Below are 25,862 nucleotides of genomic sequence, written 5' to 3'. Positions count from 1 at the left end.
TTAGAATTAATTTGTCTAAAAGAAAGAACTTAGAAACAACTTCCTTTTAAGACTTTAAATGTCAGGTGTGATATGAGTAGTAAGATTCCCTCAGGAGTTTAAACTGCAATTTCAAATTAATATGGAAGATTCTTTTGAATCCTTCCCCCCCATAAACTGCAGATGATTTATTTCCAACGAGTAGAATTTTCTGCCAAACTTATACTTGGGCATTCAAAACATTTCTAAAACATGTTTAATTATAATTTATTGTGTTATGTTCTCCAAAGATTATTATTAGCTTTGCTTTATCTTCTTACCAGATTAGTTAATGTTATTTAGACTTGATTCTGGAGTTGAGAAAGCTTTTCCATACACAAAATATATTAGGATTCTACACTTAGGACATTGAAAGTTGAACTACCTGGTAGATACTGATAATTATTTGGTGAATGAGATTTGGTTGTTTCTCTTAAAAGGATCAAAAGAGGAGTTATTGACTAGGCTGAACATAGCCTTGGTAATTAAATATCACAATTTATGATAGTAGGATGTTTAAAGTATATGTTCATTATACCAAATTTATTTCTAGTAACAGATGTATCCCTCTGAAATAATGTATTTTCTAGTTTCCCTAACCACATTAAATAATTTATTTTCTGTCACTAAGGTACACCAATTAGATCTGTTAACATTACTTAATAAAAATATTTTATAGAAATAATATTAGTGGGAAATACAGAGATATAGAAAATGAGAGTCTGCCCTGGCATAAATGGCTTTCTGCTCTATGACATTGTATACATCAAGCATCTTGGAATTAATCAGCTGTGCCTGTTTCCTGTGTCTGCTAGGTTTCCAAGTCACCCCTGGTACTGTGTGTGCACTTGGTTTCAGGTTCATGCTTTCCTGCTCTGCCTGGAGTGCCTACATTTTGTTCTTTGCTTTTTTGTTTTGTTTTGTTTTGTTTTTCTTTTATTCTTTATTTGGAGCTTCTACATTTTGGGGGACTATTTCCTTCCATTTCGTTTTCTTTCTTCTAGGATTAATGTTTATACTGATAGACACTTGGACATATTCATATTTTATCAACATAAATAATGTTAACATTGCTTCACATTTTGATATCAAAATTAAATGCAACTCATTACCATTCTTTCAGTACCTGTATATATTTGCTGTATAGATTTTTCTCTTTCAAGTAATGTGAACTCATAGATTTTTAATTCTCAAATTGTTCAATCTCACCATAGTAATTACTTTTTATCACAATAATGAAATTTTGATGCTCGGAATCTCACAACAGGGATACAGAATAACCCATAGGTTCACTCCTATAAAATGAAAGAACATGGGAGTTAACACTGATTCACAAAATTGTATCTATGAGAACTTCTCCGATTTTTCCGTAATTGAGAACATACGTAAGAGACAGAGTTGGACATCATGCTTACTGAGTCTAATTGTACTGAGTTATTTTGTCGGTGCATCTGGGTCTTTGTGCTAATGCTTCAAAAACATACAAAAATTCTTAAGAGATTCTGTTAAGGGAATGGAAAGTGATGCTTTCAACTAGTTAATTGTCATAGGAAAATATTAAAAGTTAATTCATAATGTTTGTTCCCTTTTCTAGGAAATAACTACATAAATACTATTCTTATATATATTGGAAAGCTAACAATAATCTTACGATAAGGAAAGGCTCTGCTGGTTTATGAAGGAAGGGGCAAGATTTCAAGTTCAAGGTTTGTCTTTAATCTATAGTAACATGACATTCAGAAGAAATCTTTATGTTTTATGTTCAAATTACATCTTTAAATTGCTCTAATTTTGTCATCTTAGATCTCTTGGATTATACTGTATCAAGAGTGCAAATTCTTTAACAAGCACTGTGAGAACTCTTGATCATGATGGAGCACAAGGGCAGCTCTTCTTGAAATATAATAACCTGAACAAAATTGTCTGCATGTCCTTAGAAGGAGAGAATTGTGATTTATTTGAAGAGTTTAATCAGAGCATGCTTCACATCCTTATTCCTCAGGCTGTAGATCATGGGATTCAGCATGGGGAACACCACAGTGTAAAATGTGGAAACTATTTTGTCCCTCTCCAAAGTATTGCTAGACCGGGAATGAGTGTAAATGTAGAGAATGGAGCCATAGTACAAGGTGACAGAGGTCAGGTGGGAGGAGCAAGTGGAGAAGGCTTTGAGGCGGCCCTGGGTGGAGCGGATCCTCAGGATGGTGGTGATGATGAAGAGGTAGGAGGCAAGTATGAGCACACAGGGGGTAATGACATTGGAGGACAGGGAAAAGAACAGCAAAGCCTGGAAGCCATCTTTCCTGCCACAGGCCAACTTCACTAATGGAAACAAATCACAGAAAAAGTCATCAATGACATTGTCTCTGCAGAAATTCAAGACAAAAATTTTTTTAGCAATGATGGAACAGTTAATAAAGCCACCAAAGTATGAGGCCACTACCAAAAATGCACACAGCTTTATGGACATAGCCTGAGCATAAAGCAGTGGCTTAGAGATGGCCACATAGCGGTCATAAGCCATAGCAGCCAGCAGGTAACACTCAGTATACGCCAGCCCACCAGAGAAAAATAACTGAGCTATACAGCCAGCAAAGGAGATGCTTTTGTCCTCAGAGATGCAGATCACTAGGATCTTAGGTGTGTAGACAGAGGAATACCAGAGATCCAGAAAAGACAGATTCCCAATGAAAAAGTACATGGGTGTGTGCAGCCCGGAGTCACTGCAGATCAGCACCATGAGGGTAATATTTCCCACCACAGTCACAGAGTACACGGCCAGGAATACCACAAAGAGAACCCGCTGTGTCACAGGGTCTGTGCTGAAGCCCAGCAGGATGAACTCTGTCACCGTGTGGTTGCTCCTCTCCATGTCTCTAAGGAATGTCACCTGGGAGGGGAGAAGAGGAGAGTTCAGCTTGAATCACTGTGCTGAAGAAATAGAACATTTGCTCAATAAATAACATTGTTCCACTAGTAAATGTTGAAGTCTAGGATCCAACAATCTAAGTGCTCATTTTAGAAAGAGTTTTCATTTTGCAGCAATCCATTTAGACCTTAATGATACATTGTTAAATGATACTGAGGCACAAGAAAATTTCCAAGAGTTTATCTGAGCAAACATCAAGTCAAATCAGGCAGAACCAAAATGAGGTGGCTAGGACTTGTAAACAGACAGGATCTATAGCAGAATTGTGTATACAGACATGGGAGCAATGCAAAGTAATTATCTGAGTATCAATAGCTTAAATGGTCGCCTTATTTGGGAAAGCTTAGTTGACTGTTTGATTGGTAATTCTTAGCTTTTATTTTCTGGGATTCATTCACTCTGGCTTAGGTTTGGTTTAGCTTACAAAGGTACCAAAGTATGAAATCCAGGTCTAATAGTGTCCTTGTTAATGACCTTAACAATATTGAGTTATTTACAAATTTCAGGTTGGTTATTTATTTTGTTTTTTAGGAATGGTTGGTCATCTAAAGGAAGTATACATTTACAATTTCTATCTCCTTCCTTTTTTGTGTACTTCTTAATGTTCATTTGTTTTTTTTACTAAGTGTGTTTCTTCTCAGCTTAAATTGTTATATGTCTGTAGCTGCAATACTGAAATCTAGCTATTTTAATATATTTTTAAATGATCAAGTATTTCTCCTTCAGTTCTTCCACATATTGGTAAACCCTACAGACAGTATAAGTTCATACCTCATAGCAATATCTATACAAATAAGAAAATACTCAGGAGAGTAAAGAAAAAGACTTGATAGATTTGATATAAACAAGTTTTAGGAAAAAAACATATACAAAAGGATGGAATACCGTGATGGGAATATAAAGTTCACAAGATAATTGGTTAAAAAAAGAAACAGCTAGCCTAAAATGGAGACACTGTGCCCGCCACCAACCAAGACTACAAACAGAGTTACAGTTTCAAGCTGTCCCAGGAAGGTGACCTTTGGTAGTCAGTTGGAAAATCCCCGATAGGCACTGGTGAGGGAATCTGCAGGATAAACATCCTGCTGGTCCCTCCCCCTAAAGGAAGATGCCCTGGCTTCTGCCAATCCTTTCTTTTCTTTTGTTTATAACTTCCTTGTCCTCCTCTCTTGTCTACACACACCTTCCATTCTGTACAGCATCTCTGGGTAGCTGGCTACTTGCTCATTAGCTACTGCCGGTTTGGGAAAAGCTTAACAAACAAAGTAGAACTCAGTTGTACTGGTTGAATTTTGTTTTTATCACTGTGCTCTTTCCCATCTGCTTTTGCTGGAACACGTGGATCGTTCAATGTTTATCTCATCTCAGTGTGTTGGTTACTATGAGATATTGTGGGCTGTTTATTTTCAGTGAATCACTTCCCACTGTCAGGGCCAAGAGCAGCCTGTCCCAATATGTCGTGTGTGACATGCAGTATTTTGAGGTGAAAACCATCAAGGGCCAAAAGACCCAGGAAGATGCTTTGACCTCCCCAGACAATGAGGTATAGAAAGAATTTAGAAGGAGGAGCCAGTCCAGTAGGTGAACTCTCACCATAGATGGCTCTGTTATACTGCAACCCAGGGGCAATAGACAGGGAGGGTGCCACAAAGCCTGTGCCCCATTGTTTTTGTCTGACCCATCATGTGTTTACCAAAACTTTATCCTTTTCATAGTCCTGAGAATGACACCCATTTTCCTTTGAAGTCATAGGCCTTTCCTCCTTCTCCTTAGTTAGAATATATACGTAGGCATATATATCTCATTCTCCCTGTCTTTGGAAATTGTCTACGAGTTTCCCATATGTACATAATTAACTTTGATTTTTTTCTTTTATAATTAATCTCACATCAATTTGATTCTTAAACCAGCAGAAGAATCTTAGTTGCAGTGAATATTGCTTCCTCCCCAACAATACAAATTGAGAACAATTTTGTGCTGGGCAAAATTGCTGATAACAGGGATCAATAAGAACTACTGAGACAGAGAGCAGGGATATGAAACAAGGGTTATGATATTATAAAATCCACTTACCCTGCAAAAAAAGGCCCAGCTTATTGTTTAACTTAGTCTACATGCTGTTCTTCCTGTTCTTCCAACCCCTAAATCAATTAAGTAACTTTGTACACAGGGAAAGAGACAGACCTCCAAAGTGTAAATGAACCTAGGGTAAAGAATGCAGAGATCCATATCAACACAGTCACCTAAATAACCCTATTCTTAAGACAAAACTTCAAAGGAATGTTAATCACCTCTTTACCTCATGCCTTTTGCTGACCCCTACACCAAAGGACCTATAAACCCCCAAACCTAAGTCATTTAGCATGCCATGTCTCTGCAGTTGCACAAACTCCCATCTGAGTTTGTAGAATTTATCAAATAATTATCATGCTGCATAAGCCTACTACCCTTTGAACTCTTTTTCATAATAAAGACAAGAACTCTCCAACCTCCTCCTTAGGTGGTAAATGTCTCGGTGACTGTGTTATTAAATTCAGCTTTCTAGTCTTAACACAGTCCTTTTCTCTCTCCCCATTTTATTTCAGATCAGTAGGGATATGGACAGAAACTCATTCATCCAATGCACAGACTCCCCCAAATTCTGGGGTGGAAGGGGTGGAATGCCCACACCCTGCATTTTAAGCAGACACTGGATGGCAGGTGTCGCTGGCTATATGAGTTGGCAAAGGATTTGCCCAGTGTTGCTAGGAGTTCAATGATCTTCCCTTTTCTCCCTCTGTTCCTCCTTCTTTTCCACTGCATGCACAGCTGCTGACATTTCCTTCTTCTCTTGGTTTAATGAATTCCTTTCTGGGTGGCACATTTTGACCTGATCACAAATTTTTTCCCAATCTGAGTCAAGAGCCTTCCCCCATCCTGGATGAGGATTCTCCTGGTGTGCAGGGAGAGACCTCCTCAGATGTGGTTGCCTGGCAGTACTACAAGGGGCTTCATGTCAGAAAAAGTTGAAAAATCCTGACCTCAATCTTGAATTCACTGTCTTCTGGTCTGATTATTCTGATTTTCATAATTATGCCAAAATTTGATTATTTTTTTAAATGCCTGAAATTTTTAAATACTTTATTCTGAGTCAAACACTGTGCTTAGTAGTTTACAGGCATCATGTTATACATTCCCACAACATCCATCATAGGTATTTTTAAAGATTCAAAGCAATAATTTTGACCAAACTGAGTTTTAACAAGTAACTACTGGTTATATAATTTGAATGTACTACTATCACACTCGAGTGAACCTGTGCTTAAGCATTATACCACCTCCTTCTGTTTTGGGTATTAAATTAACAATTACTTGTGGGCTCCATGGGGCCTCTCATTTTGGTTATAACACCATCACTAAAACCAGTGGAATAATCCTGAGAAATTCAGGCGGTGTTACCAGATAAGTACCTTGTACAAAGGGCCACATAAATGCTTCTAAGTAGCACCCAAATCATCTTCTGGCAGAGTCTTGTGTTTCTTTGTCTTAAAACCAACCCTGATGATGAGAAGAAACATTACTCACCTCTCCCAGGATGACACTGACCTGAAACTCACAGTCCCTCGAAGCAAAGGGCCACCCCTTGGATCCAGACAACTTATACCAGCTCAGGCTCCCCAGGGTATTTGATGACTTGGGCACCACAGGGGTTCAGAGCTTTGAAAGTGTCTAAAAAGGCAATTAACCAAAAATTGTGCTAACTTTATTTAGGGAATTTTGTTCAATGTAAAAGAGGTGGACTTCAAAAGTAATGAAAACAATTACTATATTTTGAAAAAGTACTTCTTACAAAACAACTTTCCAAGAAATTTTATTTAATTGTCAAACAGCTCTGTGGGATATATACTGCAGTTCTAATTATAGAAAAGAAAACAAACCCAGAGCACATAATTAATTTGCTCACGGTAAAGTCAGATGCAGTTGCAGTCAGGAATTAAACTCAAAGCATTCTGATTGTGAAATTCATTGTCCTTCCCCTACACCAAGTGTACTTCAGAGAGACACAATCCTTGTGTATCTATTTTACTTTGATTATAATTCTTTAAATTGTACATTCCTCTTGACTTTAGCATCTATGAAGGTAGATTTTGTCACAAATATATTCCATCTCCCTTTAATCATTTTTAGCACATTTCCCAATTTTTAAATAAGAAAGATATATTGGCTAATGTCCCTAAAAGCAATTCTTCAAGCTTCTCCTTTATTGTGATAATATTTATTGAGCACTTAGTGTGTGCAAACTCTCTGAGTGCCTTAAAGAGTCATTCCAATTTAACCTTTGCAATAATCTTGTGAATGGGATTATTATACCCATTTTACAGATGAACTGAATCATATAAATGATTTACAAATGAGCTGAGACTTGTATTGTTCAAGGTCTTAAATTGTGAGACCTGTGGGGACAAGATTCAAAATCAGATCCCTCAGAGCTCATCATCTGTCCTCCAACCTGCACACTGATCTAACATTTACTATGTTCTAGATATTCTTCCAGGCACCTTGGACAAGAGAGATAACTAAGGCATGGGACGGACCTCAAGAAGGGTATGATTTATTGGGAGAAACCATAACTTCATAAACAATGTAGTAGTTTATGATAGGATTCCCTATGTACTTGCTGGTGGGAGGTAGACCAGCAGGGAGAGCTTGTTAGGGGCCATGAGGGAAGCGCTGTGTCTGCTCTGAGAGGGTTAACACAGGAGGGAGACACATGTACATGCACCTGAAGATGCCTGGATAGTTATCATGTGGGAGGGAGGCCATTCTAGGAAAGGAAAAGAAACTCTAAGTGTAGAGGCACAGAGACGGGAAATGGAGTGAAGGGTGGAGGGACTGTCCCCAGCTTGTCAGATCTGTCTGTACAGTACAGAGAATTTGTTGGAATGATGGTAGATGAGATTGCAGAGGTGTAGCTCTGGAGGGAAAATATGTTCCCACCTTGGAGCAAATAACCTTTGAAGACAAAATCATTCAAAGGGAGAAATGAAGTGGAAGAAACCCATTTATTGCTTTCAAGCAGTTGTCTGCTTCTGCTCACCTGTTTCTCATGACCCGGCTGCAAAGAAGACCCCACCAAACCTCAGCAGTGCAGGTGTGCCCTCGCTCAGAATCTCCCTTGTAATCACCTATGGATGTGGAGATGGACTAAGGCCGTGTGAGAGATTCTGGAAATATTGCCATTTTACCCACAGCCCACCCTTCCACAAATAATGCCTCACAATATACTCACTCCCCATTTTCCACTGTGTCCCCTGTGTGAGAAAACTGGAGCACTGTAACCAGACAAATAACATACAATAACAACAGAAATAATATCATGATAATCCTCAAGCCAGAGGGTCTAGCTAGGTTCAAAGTCCTAGGCACACTAAGTTCATGATCCACCCATTCCACAGGTGGCCAGTAGCTGAATGGGTAGGGAGTCCACAGCAGTCATCACACATGTATCTTATTGCCCTTAAGGTTCTTTTCTTCTTCAGTTCTTGTGGCCTAGACTGCCTCCTGGCTGCAGCTGCTGTGCGATGATTGCCCTGAACTCCCTACCCATAAGCTGACTGACCAACCCCAACGACTACTGGTGTCAGACTTCAGGTCAGATCTCAACAACCCATTGTACCTCTCTATCGTGGTTTCCCCAGTGGGGCTATACGGTACATGAACACTTTATCCCTAAAGGCTGCACCCATTCTTGTAATACATGTCTAGTAAAGTGGGTGCCTTGATTGCTCTCAATCACCAGCAGCCGGCCATAGGCTGCAGAGAGATGCTCTAGGCCCCTCTTGGCGGTTTGCTGATCTTCATGACGTGCAGAAAAAGCAACCAACAGGCCAGTAGCTGTGTCCACACAAGTCATGGTATATGGATATCCTTCTGATATGGGTAGAGGCCCAATATAGTCTATCTGCCACTTAACAAGTGGTATCAGACACCATACAACTGCCCCATGTTGCTGAGAGACTCAGTATATGACCCTCTTAAAGCACACAGGGCACTCCTTCCTGTCTCTGTTGACTTCTTCAAAGGTCAACAGCAAGCCCCACTGATGGGCTACAGCCCACATTGTCTTTTGTCTTGTGTGCAACAAATGCTGATGTAACTATTGAGCTACATCAGAAGCAGGCTTTCCTTCCAGCCAGTGCACCTGGGCCAATGTGTCTGCTCCATCATTTCCTGGGGATGCCAAAGGCAAATGGCATTACACAATATACGGTAACAGTCTTAGTCTGACCAGAAGCCCATAGGTCTTGTCACAGTTCTTGCCCCCAAAGGGGCCAGTGACCAACCATCCAGTTGGCATGGTACCATGTTGGTAGCCACAGGGTCAAGCCCTGATAGACAGTGCACCCAACTATGGGGGAAGGCTCCTGGTGATCACGAGCCATACTGCCTGTGACTGAGCCCATGGACTGCTCTTCCCCACTCTGTCCTCCATCCATATTGTCTCGGTCTTAGGATGGAATGTCACAGCCCTCCACTTCGGAAGCTGCCCATGACTGGAGCCGTCTGTATACCAAGCATCTTCAGGTATAAGGGCTTTTCCCTCCTGATAAGGACTCTCAGCGACGAATGGCTCAAAAGCAAGTTCTTCCCGTTTTCCACTGGTATATGTCACTGGCTCAATAACGGTTGGAGTTCTCTACTTAAGGGGCTAGTAGAGAGGGTGCTGTAAATACGTACCCCATTTGGCCAGTGTAAGCATCTGTGCCACACCACTCTGTGGCCTTTGGTTCCAGTCTCACACCCAGCCCACAATGGGATAGGTGATTATTACCTTGGTCAGAGCTGTTCCAGCAATGGCCTCTGTAGCCAGCAAGTCGTGGTACACAGCAGCCAGTTGCTTCTCTATTAAGGTATAACAGACCTCTGCTCATTTCCATAGTTGTGACAAGAATCTAATAGGTTGGTGTGCTCATTCAAGCTGCTGCCAATGGCCCCATCCATAATCATCTTTGGTTACATGAACATCTAGCTCACAGGGCCTTGATGAGTCCATTACACTCAAGTCCTATACATCCTTGACTGCTGGTTCAGCAGCAGTAAAAGCAGCTGCACAGATTTCATTCCAGTCATGCCTGATGCCCTTTCATACCAACTGGTATAAGGGCTTCAGAATTTGTGCCCAGTGTGGGATAAACACTCTCCAGTAGCCCAAAAGACGCAAATGTCTTGTGATACTGCTGCAGTGGTGGGGGTGGGGAAAGCCTGGATCCTTTCTATGACTGCTTCTCAGATAACTTTAGTTTTACCCAAGCAGAAAATCCCCAAGAACTTTACTGACAAACCAGGTCCTTTTACTGTTCACAGCCCATCCTTTCTCCTATAAATGTTTCAGCAGTCTAGGAACTGCCCCTTCTAAATCTGCAAGAAAATCAGATGTGAGCATAATATCATCAATGTAGTGACACAGCCACACCATTTGTGGTTTCTTCCATGTGGCCAAGTCCTGGGTTACAGGTCCATGACAAGTGGTGGGGCTGTGGAGGATCCCAGTAGCAGGAAAGTAAATGTCCACTGCCAGCCTTCCCATGTGAAGGAAATCTGTTCCTGACTTTCCTCTGCTATGTCAATAGAAAGGACAGCATTAAGATCCACAACATAATGATACGTCCCTAGTTCATAACTGAGGCTGCTATAGAGGGGAAGCAACATGCAAAGGGGGTGTGACTTTATTCAATTCCCTGTAGTCCACAGTCATACGCCAGGAGCCATCTGGTTTTTTTACTGGCCACACTGGGGAATTAAAAGCACTATGAGTGGACTTTATGATTTCCACCTTCTCCAACTCCTGTAGAGTTTTCCAGTTTCCTTGTGTCCTCCAGGCAATTTATACTGCTTAGTATTTGTCACCCACCAAAGTACAAGCAGAGCTACAGGAGGGTGCTTAGCATGTCCCCTCAGAACTGCCTTTACCACAGGTACACTCAGTCTGAACTCACCTGCAGTGGTCTGCAACCACAGGTCCTGTAGAATATCTACCCCCAAAATATTATTCAGGGATGGGAGAAATGTGCACAGTATACTCCTTTGGGGAAAAACCCCCTATCCCCAGTGGGATTTGGGCTTTCTTCACTCTGATTGCCTTACACACAGAGCCATCTATCACAGCAGGGGTCCCCAGAAAATGCTCAGAGTTGCCATAAATCAGAGAACATTCAGCTCCTGTCTCCACCAGTGCCAAGATGTGTACATACATGCACGACCAGTGAATTATTAATTCTACATATGGCCTCCAGTACCACCGCGTCCCCCCTCAGTCACATCACAATGCCCTATAGATCTCCTGTGGGGGCGATGGCCCAGGCAGAGCCTGAGTACTGTCCCCCAGGAAGTCTTACATGGACACAGGCCAGACAATCTGAAGTCTAAATTGACATAAATTTCTCCAATCAGTGAGCAGGAAAAATGGCTTACTGCAAGAAAAGTTTGGAAACCTAAATTTAAAAACACCTGTTTTTTTGTAACTAAAAGAAATCCAATGTAAAAGATTTTGTTTCTTTGGCTACAGCAATGGAACTATAATTTATACTATAAAAGACAGATTTAATTTAACATTAATTAAGTTCTTAAAAAAGACTATTGCAGTTTAATGGAAAAATAGAAGAGTATGTATTACCTCTGAATCCACAGGATTAAATGTTACTTTATTATCTCTCCCCTAAGATTGAATCAGTTTTTCCCCAGTACCTTATGGTCTTTATGGGAATAAAAAGAAAATGTAATATAGGTTCTGGACATATGTAGACTGCATGCCTAATCCTTCTTGTCCAGTCCTTACAGAACTTCTATGTAAATGGAAGAATAAGGCACATTAGAATATTGTGATGAAAAGAGAGAGGGTATGATGTGTTATTTAATGAATGCAGATGAAAAGGAAGATCAGAATGTCAAAGTTAATACAAATGGCCATGTGGCTACAAGAATATGTTTTAAAATTTTAATTTAAATGCATTTTAATGTGGTCATTACAATAGCTATGATCTTTAATAACAAAATTGACTTCTGAGGCACAAGCTAATCCTTTATAAAATGCAACCATTAATCCTTAATTTGTGAAGCTGCTTTATTCCGTTTTGGAAAAAATAACAAGTAAATCTGCTATGTACTGAATATTGAGCTTTACATTTCTTCATCCTTCCAATCTTCCAGAAAAATAAAAAACGAAGTACCTTCATTGGCTCTAGAACATAGTGAGTTTTGCTGGTTGGTATGTTCGTTTCAGTTTGTTCCCCTTGGTGCTGATATTTTCCTGCATGGGAATATGTGGTGGCATGAAATGAGGGAGACAATGGCAGAGTGCTTACTCTCTATGGACAGATCATTCTTTCAAGGTGATACACAATTCTGGGAACACATTATTCTCCAAGAATTTGAAAGGTATTGATTGGTTTGTGTAATCTACACAAACATTTTGTCTAATATACTGATGTCGATGGCACAGGGTTTACAAAGGTATTTTGTATATACACATTATAGCATTATGAAGGAATATAGAGGGAATGTCTTTCTAAATATAAATATTTGTAAAATTCAAATAAATTTACAGCAGCTGAACCATTCCAGATCTTTTCCCTATACAATCCAAAGTAGCTCAGCAACATTCAAGGTCAAATGATGTGCATAAAACCATCGATTTCCTCTTTTTTTTTTCTGGCCTCCCCAAATAATAAAGAGGAAACATTTTATGAAAATCTAGTAGAGCAAAAGAGCAAAACACAATCTTGTGGAAAATCAAATCACCCAATATGATAGGTTTAAAATAGTATAATCACCACAAAATAATAATAAAAAATTGAACTGTGATTTCCTCAATGTGTCATTGAATTATGTGTAAGTTGTATTCACTTAAATATTGTAATGTATACAAACAGGAGTATAAGCCAATAATTTGCAAAATGCAATCAGAGCATTCCACAAAAAGATCACATTCATCTCTGTGCCCTTATGGTCCGTGTTGCTTTCCGTAAGGCCTCTTTGACATCTTTGTTTCTCAGGCTATAGATGAGAGGGTTGAGAAATGGGTTGACCACAGTATAGAATAGGGAAGCTAATTTGTCTCTTCCTAGGGAGTAACTGGAACTTGGCCTTGAGTACGTGAAGAGCAAGGCTCCATAGAAGAGCATGACAGAGATGAGGTGAGAAGCACAGGTAGAGAAGGCCTTGCGTCTTCCTGAGGCCGAGCGGATCCACAGGATAGCACAAAGGATGTTCACATAGGAAATCAGGATGGCAAGAATGCTGGAGAGAACTGTGAAGCCCACCATGCCCAGGAGGACTTTTTCGTACATGTGGGTATCTGTACAAGACATTTTTACCAGTGGTGCTACATCACATAAGAAGTGGTCAATGATATTTTTACCACAGAAACTCAGGCGGAAAGTGTTGGCAGTATGGGCTATGGCATTCAAGAACCCTCCTACGTAGGAGCCAGCAACGAGTGCAGTACAGAGAGAACTGGACATAGCACTTGAATAAAGTAGTGGGTTACAGATGGCCGCGTGGCGGTCATACGCCATGGCAGCTAGGAGGTAACACTCAGTGTAGGCTACAACACAAGAAAAGAAAAACTGGGCCCCACATCCTGCCAAGGAGATGCGCTTATCTTCTGAGACACAAATGGCCAGGATTTTGGGAGTATACACAGAAGTATACCAAAAATCCAAGAAAGACAGATTGCCAATGAAAAAATACATGGGTGTGTGCAAGCGAAAATCAATACGGATTAAGATAACCAGGGTCATGTTCCCCAACAAGGTTATCAAGTAGAGCATCAGAAATATTCCAAATAGAATCAGTTGCCACCGGGGATCTGCTGAGAAGCCCACCAAGATGAATTCAGTCAGGATAGTGAGATTTCCCACTTCCATACCCGAAGAGGAGAGAGCCTGATTAACATTAATGAGAAAAACAACAATCAGTTAGTGATTTTTCTATTGAAAGAAATAAAAGTATCAATTGTGTCAGCAGTTTCTAGGAGGCTTGTGGGCTTTTTCCTTTCTATCTAGAATTTTGGAAATTCAGTCTGTACCTTGGGAGTTGGACTCTGTTTTTGAAATTAGGGATTTCATGTATTAATTGCTTAATGCAGGGTATGACCCTAATTCTCACCAACTGGGTTAGAAAGATGACACCCCCTGAGAGATTCTCTGGTGGAGTTAAGATATGCATGAAAACACCATCCTAATGTTGGGTATACAGTGAGCCCTCAAAAAATTTTGGTATCCTTCATATATTACTGAGAGTTTTTTTGTCAGTCATTGCACTAATAGTATAATACAAATAGCAATACACTAAACTCTTCCTACTTCTATTGGAACAAATAGAAATATACATTTATTAAATATATACTAAAATATATATTAAATGTATATATATTATTCATGAGTTAATAAGCATTATAAGTCTGAATCTTAACTCAATACTTTCCACAGCTTCACAAGGTAGGTACTATGATAATCTTCAGAGAGTTTATGAAAAAATTCCAAGATTACAGAACTGGTCCAATAGCAGAGCTGGCATTTCATCCAGAATTTTCTTTATCAGCTGCCTATGGTCTCCACCACTCAGCCATTGATGTGCTTTATAGCTGAATTGTTTCCCTCTTGATCTTGCTAAGCAATGTTATAATCCTCTGACAACCTCAATTTCTTTACCTATTGAAAAGAACTTTAAAAATATCTACTTTAAAAATGCATTGTTTTCTACTTCTCCAGTTGATGGGAGTTTATAAACATAATTGAGGCATTTTTTGATATAGTGGATGTTGAGCATTAGAAGAACTTAACTTTGGCATCAAGAATTCCTTCAAAGTTCATATCTTGAAGCCAAGGCTCCCAGAGAGACGCTAAAAGGAGGCATTTAATGTAAATGCTTGAAATCAGGGCTGCTGCACCAGGAGGTTCACCGTTGATATGCCCCTGACTGTAAGGGCAGTGAGAGAAGGCTAAAACCAAGAGGAAATTGTGATTTATTGCAAATTTTAAAGCATTTATCTTTGAGCTAAGCCAGAGTCAATAATGCAGGTAGGATGCAAACCCGAGATATCTACCTGGAGATCTAGTGCTTCTGTTTGCTAGGAAGCAAGGTATGGGTGTCTGAGTCCTTCACATGTAGCTAATGATGTTCAGAGAGGCCATAACTTAATGATGACTATGGTAAATGCAGCTCGGGGTCCTAAAGATCATGCCATTTCTCTATCAGTAGATAACGGAGCTCTCCTCATTCGCACACAAAGCACACCCAATGTTTACATCCAATGTTCCCTAAGCTGGCTTGAATTTATGCTTATAACCCTCTCTCTCACCACTGCTCTTCATCTATTTAGGATTTCCACCAAACTAAATTGCTCATCTGATTGATTCCTCAATAACTTAAGCCAGAATGATGTCATCCTTCAGAATGTTTGTAAAATCCTACTGCTTAATATTTTTTATCTACTCACATGCAATTGGACAAAAGAGTGGCAGGCTTAGATGTACAAAATTCATTGATCAGTCCAGTAATAGACAGAGCCTGACACTAATCACTTGTGTAATTTTAACTGAGATATCACCTGTGTGATTTTAAGAGCACAGATGGAAAATAAGCTCACCTACATGAAAAATTTGGTTGATGTATTTCTAGTACCCACCTTCTATATTTTCAATATGTTGAACTATTTTATAGAATTTCTCGTAAGAACAGATAACTTACCTGCAACAATACAATGTGTAGAACAAATGAACAATCCATATGAATGTATATATAATTTTTGTATGGGGTAGACACAGGACATTATCATAATCTTAGTTGAAATGAGACATGGATTTTACCAAAGATAGCAGCATTCTTTCTATGCTAAGATTTGCATACACGTACTTGTTTGACTATAAATCAAGCATGCGAGCTTATGTTCTTTCCTTAATTTCTTTATAAAGGAATAATTCATGGCTCTTACATTTTTGAATCATGCACATCTTTGAAGACCTGATGAAAGCAATAATTTATTTCCCCAATTTCTAAAACTGCACATACATATGAACACAACAATTTTAGAGGGTTGACAAATTCCCAGAAATCCAGCCATAGATCTTGCAGTTATGATTCTGAGGTTAAAACTTCTACCACAAAAAGATGCTGAAATGGATTTTTAGTGCTAACATTCTATAATTATGAGTTGAGGAATAAATACTCCAAACATGACATGTTTAAAGTTTAACTCCTAACCTTCACTCACAAAACTGATCTCTCTGCTCATTTCTCCTATCAGGTAATATAATGTATGCTTTCTGTTCCTCAAGCCACATGTTACAAATCAGCCTGCTCTATTGCTCTCATCCTTCCTCTTCATGCTTCTGAGAAATCCTGATGTCCCTACTTGGAGAACATATCCCGAATCAGAGCGCTTCTTACTGCTCCCGTTGCTGTCACCCAGTCCAAGACACCACCATCATTGCCAAGATTATTGCAGTATCATTCTGACTGGTCTACACACTGGACCTCTATAACCTATTTTCAGTATATCAGTTGGTATAACACTTTAAAAAATAAACATCTCATAACACTCATGTAGCTAAATACACTGCCAATTTATTCTAAATTAAAATCACATTCCATACAATGGCCCAGTGGTCCTTCATAAGCACAACATCCATTATCTACACATCCTTATGTCCTAAGACTCACCCTCCTTCATTCTGCTCCAGGCTTACTGACACTCACACTGCTTCTCAAAAACACCAGCCTTTCCTTGCATTAATTTTGAACTATCTATTCCTCGGCCTGAAACACTATGCCCCAGACATTTGCAAGGTTTGCACCGTCATCTCCTTTAACTAACTTTAAGTTCTGACTATGGCCCATTCTCATCACTTCACTTTAAATTCCATGCCCTCTTCCCACCAACAATACCCATCCTTCTTACTCTGCTCAGACCCTGCTCTATTTTCCCCAAGTCTTAATGTCATCTTCTAGGTTTTCTTTATTGTGTCAAGTGTCCATTTTTCCACACCGGAATGCAACAACATGGGTAAGCAAGATTTCTCTCTCTTGTTTACTGCTGTATCCCAGCATACAGAATACTTCTTAGCAACTAATTAGCACTTAATAAATATTTCTAGAATAGACAAATAATTATATCTTGAAATGGCTTTACCCAAAGTATTGTCTACCTCTAACCTAGCATAAACTATTCAGGATACATCTACACTCAAAAGAACTTTTCTGGCTCAGTGTGCTGTGTCTCTAAGAAGGAAGAGTAAATAAAAGAGATAGAATCATAACTAATGTCTCAAATCCATCTTGAATTTGGAATAAATTGCAATAAAATGAATGTGAGGATAAAAGACCCAGAAAAAGGCAGAGCCAATCGTTCTGAAGCCTCTCATGGAGGGGGGTTTCTAAGGTGCATGTTCCTGTGTGGTCGTTCTGCCCCAGCTCCTCCAGTGAATTAAGAATTCACTGAAAATTCTGTGGGAGAATCTGTTCCTCTAGCACCTGAAAATGAGTAGAAATAAGTGAAAACATCACACACGTACAGTTTGGACAGCAGGGAGGACCACAGCCACTAGAGTCAGAAAGCATGTCCAGGTCACAATGTTTTGGCCTCTTGATTTCTCCGCTGTGTAAGTGAACATATGATGCCCCCTCATTACTACCAGACTGAGTTTCAAATTCTAGGAGGTCACATGTATCATGACTAGGATCCCTCTTTGGAAGTGTGTGTTTGGCATAACAGTGATCCTGTGGGAGCCCAGCCAGACTCCACATTCTCATTCTAACAGCAGTTGAGGTCACAGAGAAGCCCTCTTACATGCCCCTGATTCTGGTTGCTCACCCTTGATCAGGAAATATTGGAATTGACACTCTTTTCTTCTCTTCTGATGTTTTTTCATGCTTGTAGGACCTGCTATGTATTTCTTCAAGACAGCTTTGGGACTGCCTCCACAGAGCAGCCCAGAAATATGGATCTCAGTCTCCAAAGAACCAATTAGAGTTGTTGGAGTATGGGGATCATATATTAATTAGGATATGATGACACGAGGAGTATGTTATTAAGACTACACTGTGTTAATGTATCTATGTCATAATACAATCATTATGTCAGATAATAGAAAACTTTCCAATAGGTATTAAATACACTTTTCAGAATGTCATCATGTGTCCATAGAGTGTATCCTTGCCATATGCTCCTTTCTCTGCCCAGGCTACTCTTCCTTGTCTCATTCATCAGGAAACTCCTATCAATCCTTGGTATTATGGTTTGAACTGAACCCACCCATAATTTGCATGTTGAAGTCAAATTCACAGTACTCAGAATGTGACAATCTTTGAAGATAGGGCTTTTATAGGAGTGATTAAGTTAAAATGAGATGATGATTAAGGGCAGCCCTAATCCATTCTGCCTTGGAAGAAATGGAAATCTGGGCCCACAAGGAGATGCCAGCTAAGTTTGTGCACAGAGGAGATGCCATGTGCGGAGAAAGCAAGAAGAGGATGGCCATCTGTAGGCAAAGGAAAGAGGTCTCAGAATAAATCAACCCTGATGGCACCTTAATCTTGGCCTTTTAGTCTCCAGAACTATGAGAAAAATAAAGGTGTGTTGTTCAGCCACCCAGTCTGATATTTTGTTATGGCAGCCCTAGCAAATGTGTCTACTTGATTATCAACAGTAGGGCTTTTTATGTTGGTACAACCTCATGTTTTATAGGTAAGAAGACTAAATGAGAAGTGTTATGCATCATAATGAAATGCTCTCCTACTTTTCTCTTGTTCATACATAGAACTACACAAGCAGACATACAAACATTCATAAAATCTTAGTTGTTATCAAACATTCATAAAACCTTAGTTGTTATCAATCATAGCTTCACTGAGATTTTTCACTCTGAATATTCTCTTGAATGTAAAGCTCTTTGAACTCTGTCTCTCTCTCACTTGTTTGTCCATTTCTATCTTCTTCCCCATTTCTGCCTCCTATAGCTGCTGTGCTTTGTCCTTGATTCCTTAGTTGTTGGGGAAAACAGTCCTTTATTAAAAGCTCACAGAGACTGTAAGTAAAGATATATGTTCTTTCTTGTTTCTATTGCCAAGGAAATCTTTATATCACGGTGGGCAAAAAATGAAAATAAGAAAAGAAAAATTTATTTGACATGTATAGATGTGTCATTGTCTCAGTGAACCCTGGGTTCATTGATTTGTCTTTATCAGCAAGTCATTCACTCTCTCTGGTTTAAAATGTACTTTATTGAGCATTGACTCCCCTATACAGAATTTTATTGTTGTTAACAACCATTTGATCAACAAATATGAGAGATGCCCTCACAAAAAAAAAAAAAAAAAGTACACACTTCCAATGGTAAAATAAATAAGTAACCGGGATGTAATGTATAGCATAAGGAATATAGTCAAGATATTGTAACAGCTTGGTATGGTGATAGCTGGTACCTAGAATTGTCATGTATATAAATGTTGAATCACTATGTTGTACACCTGAAATTAATGTAATGTAATACTGTGTGTCAACTACCCTTCAATAAAAAATAATTATCTACAAAAAAAAAAAAAGAAAAGAAAAATAAATAAATAAATAAAATGTACTTATTTCTTGTTGGACATTAGTAATTTGTGGTTGGGGCATATTTATCGATCCATAGCCGATTTCATAAAAGAAGTAGTCATAGTTTCAGAGATGAAATACATTAAAGTATTTTACAATTCTTGGCATATTCACCAGGCACCCGTTTCCTGAAAGGCTTGTAATAAAAAGCACATTAAAAGAATAACCTAAAGGCAATTACTTTAACAGTGTTTTACAGGTAACACTGAGAACCACAGAAAGTTTAGGGTCTATTGTAAAAGAATGACCAAATTCAATTCCTATTTTAGAAACTCTAACTAGAAACATCTAAGGGCTTCTTACAATAGACATTTTACTTGGGATCTCCTGAATCACTTTCTTGCCTACAAACGGGGTAAGAACCTTGGGGTCAGAAGTGCTGGGCTTGCATTCCTGGTTTCTCATCTTTGAACCACATGATTTGAGGCAAGTCAAATCATCTACTAAATCTGACAATGACTGTATTTCCCATTTGTGGATTAAAACATTTATGTACAGGCAACTTATAAACTATGAAGTTGAATTTTTTTTAAAAAGCTGATCTCTTTCAACCTTCTCAGTGTCCCAACACATTCATACACACAATTTCAAAGCTAACAAAAGTGTGGCAATTATTCCAAACGGCCAAGTATCATTTATTCAAAAAACTCATTCAAGTACATTAGAGCTGACTGAAAAAGAAAAATGCAGGCAGGTTTTTGCACATATGCAATGATATTTCATTTGTTTGTTGTTTATTTCCAAGCACTGAGGCTAAGACTAATGACATGGAGATAATGAAAAACAAAAGCAGAAACTCCCAACCATGTTTATTAGGTGTTTTCATTTAAGAAAACAATCTACCTACCATTTTCCTCACGGCATCTTTAACATCTTTATTTCCTAAGCTATAGATCAAGGGATTCAACATGGGTACCACCACAGTATAGAACACCGACACCACCTTATCCCTTTCCAGGGCGTAGCTGGTATTTGGCCGGGAGTAAATGTACAGGATGGAGCCATAGTACAAGGTGACAGCCATCAGGTGAGAGGCACAGGTGGAGAAGGCCTTCAGGCGGCCTTGAGCAGAGCAGATCCTCAGGATGGCAGCGATGATGAAGAGGTAGGAGGCGACGATGAGCACAGAGGGAGCAATGACGTTGGAGGCAAGTATGAAATAGAGCACAGCCTGGAGGCTCTCCTTCACATCACAGGCCAACTTCACAAGTGGGGGCAGATCACAGAAGAAATCATCAATGACACTGTTCCCACGGGAGTAGAGCAGGGGGCTGGAGATGGCCACATAGCGGTCATAAGCCATGGCGGCCAACAGGTCACACTCACTATAGGCCAGTCCTGCAGCGAAGAGGAACTGAGCAAGGCAGCCAGCAAAGGAAATGCTTTCGTTATCAGAGATGCAGGTCACTAGGATTTGGGGGGAATAGACAGAAGAATATGAGAGATTCAGTAATGACAGACTTCTGAGAAAGAAATACATGGGTATGTGGAGCCAAGAATCAACACAGAACAGAGAAATCAGGGTCACATTCCCTAAGACACTGATGACATAGATGATGAAGACGATGACAAAGAGCACTTTCTGTAGCTGCAAGACAGCTGTGAACCCTAAAAGTACAAACTCCTTCAATTTGGTGAAATTTTTCTCATCCATCGATTTGGGTTTCTCTAGTCCCTTTCTGTGAAAAGATTAATAAACATGTCATGATTTAAGATATCAGTATGTCAGCCTCTCCTTACCATTTGCCATTTTAGCCCAGTGAAAAACCCAGCTGAGGCACATGCATTGTTCCCTGTGAGACGTGTTTATGCTGATGAATTGGTTTCATTCTCATGGATAACTGAAAAATTAGTTCTATGCTGGTTGACTGATCGGTTATTATACATATACCAGTGTGTGTCACCTCACATGTTTTATTGGTATCTCTGCTTTCATTGTGACTATTTTATTATATGTGTAAGTAAGGATATTTTTTAAATAAGAACACTATAAATTTTTAATCAAATCCTTTCTCCTTTTTGAAAGAGGTTGATCTGTGTATCTTCTTTATTGTTTGTACTTAGGATAAATGGGTATCATGCAGAAGACATGAAAGAGGGAGTTTGAAAAATGCTTTGATTCTCTTTTGGTCTTTGAATCCTTTTCCTTTTTTTCCTGATAATTACATGAAGAAGCATACCTTTATCAATCTAGATATTTTTTGGAATATCCTTGGAAATGCATTGTACAGTAATTTCTTAGAAGGCAATAATTATATTTCATTCGAATTTTTATCCACAAAGCCAAAAACATAAATTTTCATGATAGAAAATCTGTAAATTGAATAAAAGATAGGTTTACTTATTAAATAACGTTAATTTGAGACAATAGCCACATGTTTGACCCTCCAATGCTCCCAAAAGGCAAGTGGAAATATTCATCAATGAATAATTGTGCTTGTAATGTATGATGAATTTCCCATGCAATTAAGGGTTAAAAAAAAAACTAAACTGGATAAACAAAATAAAGTAGACTGAATATGGCCCATAAAGATATCAAGACTCTAATTTCTGGAGACTGTACATGTTACCTTATATAAGGTAAGGGTTATTAAATTAGGAACTTGGGATAGAAGTTTATCTGGTTGCCCCCAAATACAATCACTAGGATCTTTATGAGGGAGGCAGAGGGATATTTGATTACAGACACAGAGAGGAGAAAATAGGGCCACAGAAGCAGATACTGGAGCAATGACACCTCAAGAAACTCCAGCCACAAGAACCAGAAGCAGAAAATGGAGCCTCTGGACTAAGTATGGCTCTGCCAACACTTTGATTTGGGTCCAGTTATATTGAGGTTGGACTTTGGACTCCAAAAATTAGGAGAGAATATATTTTTATTGTGTTAAGCCGCCAAATGTGTGAAAATATCTTACAGCAGCCATGGAAACCCAATATAGGAATTTGTGGAACATGACCTCTATGAATCTTTTTTCCTTTAGAGGTAAAAGCAGGAGACTGGGCTTTTGCCTGCATGGGAGAAGCACCATTCCAGTTTGTTGGTATTACAACCCAGAAGGCCCCTAATCCAAAAAAAATAAGAGAGACTCTAATTGCCATGGTTCTGCATTGCAGAAGATGTGAAACTTCTACTAGTAGATCTAAGACTTTAAAATTTTTTTACTTAGAGGGAAAAAATCTTAATCTTGGTCTATATGCTGAGCCATAGACCTAAAACTGAGCTAGAAACATAAGGAATTGTTTTCCTGGAGTTGTGTCTATTTGATGGTATGTACTCACAATCTTTAATTTTTAAAACAAATATGCATGTTAAAGTTATTGTCAAAGTAGAAATTCTTCGAAATAAGCAGAAGAGGATTCAAATATACGACTTTTTTCAATTCCCTTAGATTTCCAAGGCTGTCTGTGCTAAGGTCATTTTTAACAAAGTGTATTCCTGGAAGCAGCATAAGACCAAGAAGAGGAGACCTGGGCTCCGACCTTAGCTGGCTGCTGCCAAGTTTAAATAGAGTTATAAATTCCAAAGCTCTATTGTCTCACCTCCCTTTCTTCAAGAAGACTAAGAGTTCTCATAGGTAATGGAGTACTTTGAAAATGAGAAGTTAAAACTATGTATTTCATTTTCTTTGATTTCATGATTTCTTTACCTCTGTAATCTCTCCTGCAGATATACTTACATTACCTTCCAAGGACTTCCTAGTTGCTCTTATGCTATGACTCCCTAGAGCTTCATGTGTTCTCATGCAGAAATGTCCCCTTCTTTAATATGTGATTTACACAGCCTGGGAAATTCCTGGATTTGTTTGCAAAATTGCATTTGGGAATGAAAGGACAAGAGACATTTCTTCCCTAATCTCTCTCTTTCTTCCACCATTATTATTAAAATATAAAATAAACATAAGTGTGAATGGACACATACATAAATATGCATATCAATGCTTTCAAAAATTAAGGAAAAAAGATTAAAGGTGTTCAGTGTGAGGCATAAGACAGGGAAATAGCATAAATTAAGAAAAACATGAGAAGGAAAAACAAGGCAAAGCATAAAACGGAGGCAAGGATACAACCCACCGAGTGCCTAGTCCTTTCAGATGTTCTGTGCACACCCAAAATGTCATCAAAACTTTCTAGCAGCCCAAATATACTATTAATAGTGTCCAAAAGTCAAGCAGACCAACCAAAATTGTGGGCCAAAAAATTGTTATTTTTGATACTAACTTTGAAATCACTACTCCCAAGCATCTTTCTTTGTAAAGAGAATGAGTGAAATATAATGCATAATATAATGAATAGTATTTTTATATATGTAAACACAAAAGGGGGTTTTTTAAGCTACATTTTCATGCCATTCTTTCATAGACTTACAGCTGATTGCATATCTTTTTAGAGTTGAGGGATGCTCAGAAACCTCCTGACAAAACATTTCCTTTCTGTTAAAATTAAACACAAAATGAAGATGGGACTTGAGAATCCCTGAGAAGATAAAACTATTTAAACCACATAAGCAAAACTAAATCTAGCTTATTTTATGAACACATGTAAAATTTAATTTAGGTTATTTGTTGTAAAACCTGCTGGTAGTTATAAAAGACACTTAAGTCATCTTCCTAGAAATGGTATGAGATAATCATTTTCAACCAGTCTCCTGCTTTCTGGAAACCCCCATTTTAGTAACCAATCATTGGAAAGATTAAACAACTTGTTCATTTCATTTTGTAGACCACCCTGAGCTTCTTCATGCTCCTGAGCTTCTGATAAGTTTTAAATTTTAAAGTTCCAAATTGGTAACTATTCTTACATGCACAGTAAGTAAGTTTCTCTAACACACTGTTTATTGGTTTGGTGCTTTTAAATTTGTTGTTCTAGATTTTTGACACTTCAGGAAAGACAATTTAACTATGGGGAATGTAACTGCATGCAAGGTATCACAGTACAATATATCTTGCAGACAAATAAAAGGGAAAAAACTGTCAAAAGAGGGTATCTTCTATATGTCCCACTCAGTTTTGCTGTGAAACTGAAACTGCTATTTTTTTAAAAGGCTAGCAATAAAGGTAGAAGGGGGAGGTTGCTTTCTCATAAGAAGAAAGTCGAATTTGAAGAGAGCTGACTATGAAGTGGAAGGTTGCAGGAGGTTTGAAGAAGAATTTTCCTGTTCCCTTCAATGTGCTTCCAGTTGGTCTAAGAATCAAATTGGCATGTGACAGATTAACAGAAGAAATAAACAAAGTATAGTTGTGAGCACATAGAAACCCAGTAATGAAACTGAGACACAAAGAAATGTTCAAGGGTGGCAGTTTTTAAACATTTAAGGCAAAGAGACAATACATCTGTGTGGAATTGATGGGGAAAAAAAGCCTTATGTTTGGGAGTTGAAGTTAGTGAGGAATTCTCAACAGTGTTTGGGCTGGGATAGAAAATTACTGAAAAAGCAACAAGATTTGTTTATGCCACCTTCTTGGCTATGAAATGCCCATCAATGGTGATAAGGATGTCTACTACCCTCCTTGAGTAGGGAGGGAAACTTCACATGGAAGGTTTATTTCCTGGTTTCACAGGGGCAACAGAGGAGGGTCAGAGTGTCCTTCCATCCAGCACCTGCTATTTCTCCAGTTTCTTTAATCCAAAGTGGCCCGTTAGGGGCAGTTGGCCCTTGGTCCCTGCAAAGTCTTTCATCATTTTTCCTTGTATGTATTTCAATGTTGTTTTACCCTCTTTAGGAAGAGGTATGGATTAATATATCACCTAATTAACAGAAAAAGAAAGAATTAAAAGTATTTTCTCCAGATTTTCATAAATATGTTAAGTATAATTAATGATATTTTTAAATGAATGACATATTTAAACATTTTCCTTTCATATAATTATTCATCCACTTATAGAAAGTCAAAAAAAAATTCAAACTTCAGCTTAGTGGGAAAGACACATTTCTTTGAGAATTTTTGACAACTTCTGAATGTGTAAAAGCAATGCCCCATATATAGTATAACCATATATGTGTTCAACAAGATCTTTCATTAAAGATGGCAGTATGAGAGGAGAGACAGAGGCCTCCTCCAAAAACCACATACAATACGAAAAGATAGTTAATAAAACTAATCCTGCAAGAGCAACCGGAAAGAAGGCTGAGTCTGACTGCAAACACCTGGAGAAAAAACAGACCCCATGGAACAGGGAAATATACCAAAGCGATGATCCAGCAGGACCAAAGCCCTTCCCCAACACCAGCTCACTGGAAGGAGGAAGAGAAATGGAGTGGGGCAAGAGTAGAGGCCTAGGACT

The 25,862-nt window shown here is 38.7% G+C and overlaps 3 protein-coding genes across 3 annotated transcripts; all 3 read right to left on the bottom strand.

Moving 5' to 3' along the window:
• Positions 1–1,972: 1,972 nt before the first annotated feature.
• Positions 1,973–2,890, bottom strand: LOC118908095 (olfactory receptor 9G1-like). Its single transcript, XM_036877153.2, has one exon. The coding sequence runs from the start codon at positions 2,888–2,890 to the stop codon at positions 1,973–1,975; it is 918 nt and encodes a 305-aa protein (XP_036733048.2).
• Positions 2,891–12,912: 10,022 nt separating this feature from the next.
• On the bottom strand, positions 12,913–13,890 carry LOC118908022 (olfactory receptor 9G4-like). Its single transcript, XM_036877087.2, has one exon. It carries the CDS (start codon positions 13,849–13,851, stop codon positions 12,913–12,915), a length of 939 nt encoding a protein of 312 aa, XP_036732982.2. The 5' UTR covers positions 13,852–13,890.
• A 6,516-nt stretch (positions 13,891–20,406) lies between these two features.
• LOC118908023 (olfactory receptor 1013-like) lies at positions 20,407–21,234 on the bottom strand. Its single transcript, XM_036877088.2, has one exon. The coding sequence runs from the start codon at positions 21,232–21,234 to the stop codon at positions 20,407–20,409; it is 828 nt and encodes a 275-aa protein (XP_036732983.2).
• Positions 21,235–25,862: the final 4,628 nt, after the last annotated feature.

This window comes from Manis pentadactyla, chromosome 9 (genome assembly GCF_030020395.1).
Source record: "Manis pentadactyla isolate mManPen7 chromosome 9, mManPen7.hap1, whole genome shotgun sequence".
Lineage (NCBI taxonomy): Eukaryota > Metazoa > Chordata > Mammalia > Pholidota > Manidae > Manis > Manis pentadactyla.
This window is presented reverse-complemented; position numbering and strand designations above follow the sequence as displayed.